We start from the raw sequence: 8,337 nt of genomic DNA, 5'->3' as shown, positions 1-8,337 counted from the left end.
TGAATTCCAAAGGGGACAGATAGGCAGAGGTGGAAAAAGTACTAAAATATTGTACTCAAGTAAAAGTACCAATACTTTGATGAAATATGATAGCCTGGGTGCCATTCCGAACTTAGTCCCGCCCACAACGTTTGAGGTCGGGAAGTTCGACTAGAATTGAGTATGACTACGTCAGGCTAGCATTTATAGTTTTCTACAAATGCAATCAATCAAATTGGCCTCCATCACTCAACCAACGCTAACGGTAACATTACCTAGGTCCTTATTGATATTATAAGATTAACGTACCTGCAGTAGAAACCAAGCATGTCCGATAAACATCCTCAGATTTATTTCGGCTTCAAGAAGAAATGGGAATTACATTTCATGTGAACAACGTCCTATCCTTATTAGACGTTCTCTGCGGTAAACTACAGTCCTTAGGAAGTCCTTTTTCCAACCTACTTTTAACTTCCAACAAAATTACGTCTCACTGCAACGATGCGCCATCTAGTGGACAAACGACTACTTATCGCCAATACTGGAAATGCAGCCATGCTGATGATGATGAATATTTATTTTGGCTTTCTTTTAATCCTACTGAATTTGTAATTATGTATCGGCCGTTCTAATACCGATAGTATGTGGGTGCCTGTGTGTGTGTGCATGTGTATATGTGTGCACCGCCATCTACAGGCCAATGAGTGTACAGTCACTAAATGTACACATAACCTAATTTTTTTTAGACCCCCCCATGGATGAAATTCTACGAAACTTGGCATACCCCCAGAGAATGCCAGGTCAATCATACACATAACATTTGGTGCAGTTCTGAACATCTTAAAGGAGACATATTATACATCTTTGTAAACAAGTTAGAATAGGTCTATGGGCTATACAAAACATGTTCATAAAGTTTTTTGCACAAAATCAATCTCACATAAAGAGATCTCTGCAGCCTCTATTCTTACCAGCTTCAGTCCCTTTCAGAATGAGCCGTTTTAGGGCTCCGTCACATTTATGCAAACAAGCTATTGCTGGCCACGCCCCACCTGTCAGATGTTTACGCTGCTCATTTTCTTCATGTGAAAACCTCTAACCGCTCGGGTGAAAATGACTGATTACAGAGGCGCACTCCAGCCCAACATGTTCGGACCCAGATCAAGATGAAGAGGAGCCACCTGCAGAAACACCTCCACGAATGCTGCAAGCAGTTGCTGAATGGTTTGTTAACTTTTTAAATCAATGTATTTATCCTCCATCTGTGCTACGTGTCATATTAGGCTTGGCTATCAGCCTTTACCCTTTTCAGCCTGTTACGAAGTAAACGTAATGTAATTTCTCGTGACAAAGCCAGTCTTTTTACAATATTTAACATTTGCTTGCATTTAAAAACTTCACTAGATTCACAGCACTTGATTACCTTTTATTATTATTATTTTTAATTATATAGGTGTGCGTGTGGAAATTGTGGGGCAATGCCAACTGAGGCAGAGTATATGCTGCCAGGAGATTCCACAGGTAACATTTCTAAGCTACAGAAAGGCCTGCAAATGTTACCGTGTTACTAACTTATTTCCAAATGAGCTAGCGAGTATACTGCCATATTACTCACTCATTTACGAATAATGCTGGCGACTGTGCTAGCATAGCACTCACCTTACCATTATAGATCACATGACGTCTGCAGCAGCTGGAGGAGATCCCTCAATGCATAATTGATCATCCAGGTTTATACCCCGTGTGCCTGAATGTTTATTCTCTTCAGAACACACTGAACATCTACAGAGCTGACCATGGGGCCTTACGGCTCCGGGGAATAGAGCAGTATGTGTTATTTATTAGGCTACTTATTAGTTTTTCCCAGTGTTTATGAGAAGTGACGGGCTACCGTTTTTATCAGCAAATACAGATGTTAGTCTATGTTCATAGGTCACTAATGGCCTTACACACCAACACATGCCCCAATTGTTGTTTTCTTTCTTTTTATTTATGGCTATTGTCTGCAAATTCAGCAGGTATCAAACATACACACAAGACATTACAAAATATATTTATTACACAAAACAGAAATAAAACAAATATGACAATTGCACTTTGCATTTTTGACAGAACTGACAGATTATGTAACCTGCTAACTAATGCAATGTTTTTTTTAGTCGTTACAGGTATCTTGCCTACAGGAGCTTTGTCAGTTGGTGTTGGGGTTTCCTTGGACGCAGAATAAGGGTCGTCAATCCGTCATGTGTGGTCCTGCGTGTTCGTCGGGAGTTTCCTGACAGCCAAGGACAATACGTGGGCTTCAAACTGCCTCCCCTGGATTGAAGCGAGAAACATAGTTGGCGATCACCTCCTCCTTCTCTGGGTGCTCAAACTCTGAGGACAGGTCCGGAGGAATGCTTATTTTCAGGAGTTCCTCCCTGTATGCTTCTGGGTCCATAAAGACCTCGCCCATGATGAAGCCCATCAAGTGTTCCACATACCCTGTGCAATATTTCACAAACACTTCTGTAACTATGTACATAGTTTGTAAAGTATTTCATTGTACATTTATTTATTGTTTTGTTCATTGTAAAGCCACTATAGTGCAATAGCATAAATAATGAACAGATATTTTATTGTTGATAAATAAAAGATTATGTAACTTACGGAATGTTGTCTCAGTTTTCATGGGTTTCACCCTGCACTATCCCTTCCTGTACTTTGGGAAATGCATCCTGTAGAGGGTCCCCAGAGGATGAGGTGGCCTGGTCTCGTGCAGCATTCTCATTGTAATGCAGAGCAGCCAGGTCGAGTCTTGCGCAGTAAAGAGAAAACCAAACATGGAAATAATGGCATGCACATAATATGTATCATTACCATCTGTGCAATCTAAGTTCCCGTTACCTGCAAAGCATCCCAAGGAAAGGAAACACCACATTTTTTGGAGCAAATTGCAAGATCACACTGTGAAATGACTAATGATGAGGTCTGGTGGTGGGGGCTAAGCTTAGCAATGTCCTTGAGGACTCTTTTGGCACTCAGCACCTTCTCCAGCTGGTAGAACGCTGGAGTTCCTACAACAGACAAAAAACATTGTTGTTCTATTACAAAACCATGATATGCCAACAGTTGCAATGGGCCAATATAACCAAATTAGTTGAATCCATATGACTGACTTCCAATACACTAGTTCTGATTGTCAACTATAAAGGACTTGTGCAATGTGTTTGAAGTGATTTCCTATACATAACAAAAGATACCTGTTGTCAGCCATTTGTTCTTGTCGCGGGTTTTGCGAACTGGATGCAGACAGGCTGGGAAATTGGAGTCCTCATGGGTGTGGACGTCCCGGACATGGTTGAGGATGGAGGTCCATTTTGCCACCCCCTCTGGTCCTGACGCAGATGTTGCCGCAGTCTAGTATATGTGATTTCTTATGGCCTGCATCCACTTCTTCAGCTTCTGGCAGTCTTTTATTTTGCTGATCTTCTCCAGCTGTTTTGAAATTCCTGAAATTCAAAAAACATTTTCACTTTTGATCCTCAACTCTTTCAGATCATAACTATAACATGCCACAGGTCTAATATCTAATTTTCAGATAGAAAGATTGAAGTAGTTGAAAGGCAGCTTTTTCTATAATTCTAGAAAGAAAATGCTATTTCGCAATTGTTCAGGCCAGTGTTGTCAGGTTTTGTCTTTTTTAGGAGGGGATGGACTATTGCATGTTTAAAATGACTTGGTTCTTGGCCAGAGATAAGAGATGAGCATACAGAATACAGGGAGGATGGAGGGACCAACACATTCATATATGTTAATTACAAATAATAATAATAATAATAATAAAACACCTTTTTCCATGTGCCAGACGTCATAGTACTGGTTGATGCCAGCTTCCCTCAGGAACTTTTGTATCTGCGGGTGTCGGTCTGTCACTATACAGTCAAGGGTCACCTTGCGCTCGTTCAACAATGCAAGGCTTCTCTTCAGGCCCTCCTTCTCCATGTGGTAGCTACCACCTACCTCGTTGCTCTATGAAAACAAATCAGATGCATGTGTCCATACGTAGCAGGTGCCACATGGGCAAATAAAAGCTTCTTACAGTATAATTCATTCCCACTCACCTGGACCAACTGAACATCAATCACGGTGTTGGTTTTCAGGTCCATCACGGTGTAGCTACCAAATTTCGCGGAGTGGCCTTTGAAAACATTTTATAAACTAATATAGTTTATATAGTAAAAAGTAACCTAAGGTACGTCATTACATAGTAATTGTTGTGCTTCACATATTCAAATACCTGCAGAGTCAGCCCTAATGTCGTCACCAATTATGGCATTTTCCGTACTAAGGCGGAGCAGCAGGTCATCCTGAGAGGCCTTCCATTTGGTGACAATGGCAGGTTCAATATAGGTGCGTGCATGCCAACGAAAGGTGTCGTAAAGGAACACTTGTAGGTGCATAGCCCTAAAGACCTAATAGTAAACAGAGATTGGAAAAAAAGGGTTGTTGAAAACATTCATGTAATTGCACCTAAAGCTGGCACTACCTCTGTATTATTTATCATTTCATGCTTTATTCAACAACTATGACCAAATTCACTTACCCTTTGAATTTTAAAGAATGAGGCTCCACTCACATAGACTACCACAGAGAGCTGAACATTGCCAGCTGGCGTGTTGTTGAGTAGGGGTTGGCTGTCCCAAGTTCGGCAGTACTCACAGTGGGGGCACTGCTGCACCACGGAGATGAATGTCCCGAGCCGTCTCGTTTGAATGGTGCACGGATGCTTGCACACAGGACACACCTTGAACAGCTCCATGATGCAGGTCTCGTAAACTATATATTTACTCACTTCATGGATTGGAGTAGATGGCATATCTCTGTAAATAAATAAATAAAGAAAGAAATAAAAATAAACAGAACACATGAAAACTCACATGATGACATCTGAGTTACTCACGAAATTTCAGAGTCAGCCGGATCATAAGTGGCATCCAGCCCTTGAGAAGCCACCATTGAAGTGCTGCCCTCAAGATCTAGTTCTCCCACCTCCTCCAGACGAGGTCTCTTTATAGGTGTTGACGTTAAAAAAGGCGGCGGGGCAGTGAGGGGAACAGTGGACGTGCCAACACCACAGTCTTTGCTGAACAAGTAGCCTGGATACCTTGAACAGATATGTTTTATTGGGTACAAACAAATGACAATAAGTTACTGAGGTAACAGCTAGAGGCTTAACCTTATCAGAAACATTTGTGAGAGATCATACTTTGTACATTCACTTCTGAAGTGAGGCTGCAGAGTCCGCAGAGAGAGCTGTGTACCAACAGTATGTTTCAGAATCTCTGGGTGATCTGTTTGACAACCAATTTCTCTTGCTGCCGGAAACTGTGAAGTGCAAGCCTGTAGGAGGAAAGAGAAGAGGGATGAGAGCAGAGAGATGAGTAACATTTTGATACATTGCATTGGTACAGTACAACAATTTATGCTCAAATTCTGACAAAAAGCTTACATTCAGCAGCTACAAAGCCTAAAGACTGATAAAAAGTATAGCTTCTTGAGGTCTTGAATTTCATCTTATCAGAGCATACACTCATCAGTCATAGTGTTTCACCATGAGTACCAATTGTGACAAACCCTTATACATGGATTCTAGAGTACAGGAAATGCACGTTTACTTTGAGCTAAAAACTGAGGCTACAACTTCTTGCACTATGTCGGTAATATATCTCTCTTTATTTACAACAGCAAACATTAGCCTAGACTAAGAGCTTTTACTGGCCACCTTCATTGTAGATAACATGACCATATCTAGCTCATCATCAGTAAGGACAAAACGACTACAAATTGTGACAAACCCTGCATCTTAAATGAAATAGAGCTATAGGGGAAATGTGCAAACACTGAATAACGTTATAAAGTGAGGCTACAATCGCTAACATTAGCTTATAGCAAGGGCTTTTAGCTGTCGGTGGCCTCCATTGTGAATAACATGACAATATTTAATGGAGGTCTAGCTTCAAGACAACATTTTAACAATCATTACTTTCAGATATTATTGACTGGGATTGTCAAATATGACTCGATCGGCTGTGTGCTGCATTTGCAATTTGGAATGGAGGAAATGCTCACTCCAAGCAGATGCAGGGCTAAAGTTAGCCGTAATGTTTGCGTTAGCTTGTGCTAAATGACAAAACACGAACAGCCTAACGTTAGTTCATGCTTAACTGCGATAGAAACACAAAAGTCATTATTTGAAAGTACTTACATGTCTCTCATCTTGTGACCTGCCACGGACAGTAGGTACAGATCCCTCTGTCAAACGAAGTTTGTTGGCTAATCCCGCAGTGTACTGTCCTAAATTTTCAAAGCAGTCTGCCTTGAAGTGGTTCGCACACACCACAAGATTTTTGCCGACTGTTGCTGGAACATGGCCATCAAAAATGAAGTGGAGCCACTCGGTTCTTCTGTCGTCTTTGGCTGGGAGAAAGTGCAAGGATTTGTGTTGTTCTGTGCAGCCAACAACACAACACTTCATGTGTGACTTGCTCTTGCTTGTAGTCATTGCGCTTGGTGTCTGTGCTCGTTAAACCAGCAAACTGATGGCGGATCTTCAACTAATTGGGTGGGTGGGGCTATATGGGGGTTGAGGGGTGGCGCCAGGGTGGTTATATGCAAATTCCCTTATTTTGACGGGAGCCCTTCAAATGGCTCATAGAAGCCTATGATTCCTGACCAAAATCGTTCAACTGACTCAACAGAAAACGGATGGATGGCTTTTTTTCACGCTTGGAGTGTTATTAGGAGCTGTAGAGACCCAAATGGAGGTACAAAAGGATGCAAAAAGTGAAATTTGCATAATATGTCCCCTTTAACTGAAGATAGGGGCGATTAAAGCAGAATAATATTGCATTTTCATTTTTTACCGGCGGGGTGCAAATCACAAATGAGTGATTATGGGCTATAGTAGGGGGGATTATCAACAAAAAAGGGCCTAATCGTTACGCGGTGGATAGAAGCACCAAAATTGGTACAGACACTCTTTATGATGTATCTCATCATTTGAGAAGGGGTGCCCAAAATTTCTGGTTCATTTAGGTCATTTTTTAAGGGAAAATCCAAGATGGCCACCTAAAACGACCCAAGGATAATAAAACATTACATAGTTGGGCATCATGGTTTTTCTGCTACTTTATTATTTTACATTTGATATATATAGAGATGGTTAACAAATAATATGTGCAAGATATTACAGATAAATACAGCTTTAAAGGGGGGAAAACAGGCTTAAAATGGTCAGAATGACATGACTCCCCAAATTAATCCTCATCTGAGAAGTTAATTATTTATGTATGCATAACAAATATTTTTAAAAACTTTTGGAAGAATCACTTAATAATTTTCAAAAGACAGTTTATTGCTAAAATGTCCACATGATCAGAGATCAAGCCCTAAATAGGGGCACAACTCATTGACCAAATGTTATGCCAGTGTTAGCGTTAGCATTAGCCAATGTAGAACCACTAGCTGGGTTCCAATTATCAAGCTAAATCTAGGCAAACAAAGGCATCCCTAGGCTAATTGTGTCCCCATGATCGCCTGGGGTGCGTATTTGTGAATCTGTGGGGCTTCCTGGGGGGTATTGTACCGCCGTTATTTCGGGAATAACATTAGAAGCTACGAAATTTTGATTTGTACTACAGTAACGGTAGCCAGCTAGTATTTAGCTGTGCAGTATGTCCATTGAGTAGTACTGAGAGTACTCAGAGAAGTATACACTACAATTCCAGCTGTTACTTGTCAACCAAAGGCCATCTTAGTGCCAAAAGTTAACCAAACCAAACTTAGCATGGGCAATAACAGAGGAGGAAAAGTGGGGTGAGGATGATGAGAATGACAAACTGATGCTTCACTTCAGCCAGAACTGTCTGACCCACCTGCTATAAACTCACTCCTTCCTCTCTTTCATGAAAAAAAGCTGCCAGCTTTGCTATGGTCAGACATGGTATGAATGTTGTAAAACAATTGACAGAGAACCTAAATTCCGGCCAGGTCCCAGTTATGGCATTTGACCAACCACTATATTTACAAAAATGGTTCAGTGGAGTGATCCAGAGATCCAGACTGTTATGGAGAGAGGTTTGTGATGCTTGGTGGGTTACACATGGAGATGGCTCTATGGAACACAATCGAATAACTTTTAGATGGAAGTAGTTGAACAACTGCACTATATGATAATGGGGTGGCTACCTCTGGAACAGCAGACTCCTTCTAAAGGGTGGGCTGCATGGAAACCATTTCCAGAAGTAAATGATGCCTTCATTGCTATGACAGCAAATCCTTTTCAACAGCTTAGCCAGGAATCAAACATGTTTGCAT

At 41.2% G+C, this 8,337-nt stretch overlaps 1 protein-coding gene and 1 long non-coding RNA gene across 2 annotated transcripts; both read right to left on the bottom strand.

Annotated features, from left to right (window-relative positions):
• Positions 1-2,077: 2,077 nt before the first annotated feature.
• LOC125305053 lies at positions 2,078-4,169 on the bottom strand. The gene is made up of 6 exons (XR_007195326.1): positions 4,083-4,169; positions 3,810-3,990; positions 3,222-3,470; positions 2,866-3,035; positions 2,629-2,775; positions 2,078-2,463 (listed from the first exon to the last, which is right to left on the bottom strand). It is a non-coding gene; the product is annotated as an uncharacterized LOC125305053 (long non-coding RNA).
• Positions 4,170-4,250: 81 nt separating this feature from the next.
• On the bottom strand, positions 4,251-6,552 carry LOC125304199. The gene is made up of 5 exons (XM_048258263.1): positions 6,227-6,552; positions 5,228-5,361; positions 4,922-5,125; positions 4,565-4,841; positions 4,251-4,433 (listed from the first exon to the last, which is right to left on the bottom strand). Exons 1-5 carry the CDS (start codon positions 6,521-6,523, stop codon positions 4,251-4,253), a joined length of 1,095 nt encoding a protein of 364 aa, XP_048114220.1. The 5' UTR covers positions 6,524-6,552.
• Between the last annotated feature and the right edge of the window lie 1,785 nt (positions 6,553-8,337).

The sequence above is a fragment of the Alosa alosa genome, chromosome 12 (assembly GCF_017589495.1).
Source record: "Alosa alosa isolate M-15738 ecotype Scorff River chromosome 12, AALO_Geno_1.1, whole genome shotgun sequence".
Classification (NCBI taxonomy): Eukaryota; Metazoa; Chordata; class Actinopteri; order Clupeiformes; family Clupeidae; genus Alosa; species Alosa alosa.
This window is presented reverse-complemented; position numbering and strand designations above follow the sequence as displayed.

Coding starts and splice junctions, on each gene's coding strand:
- LOC125304199 (XM_048258263.1), bottom strand. CDS start 6,523: ATGACTACAAGCAAGAGCAAGTCACACATGAAGTGTTGTGTTGTTGGC. Junction 5,126..5,227: donor TTCAGAAGTGAATGTACAAA/GTATGATCTCTC, acceptor TATCTGTTCAAG/GTATCCAGGCTACTTGTTCA. Junction 4,434..4,564: donor CATTCTTTAAAATTCAAAGG/GTAAGTGAATTT, acceptor GTTTACTATTAG/GTCTTTAGGGCTATGCACCT.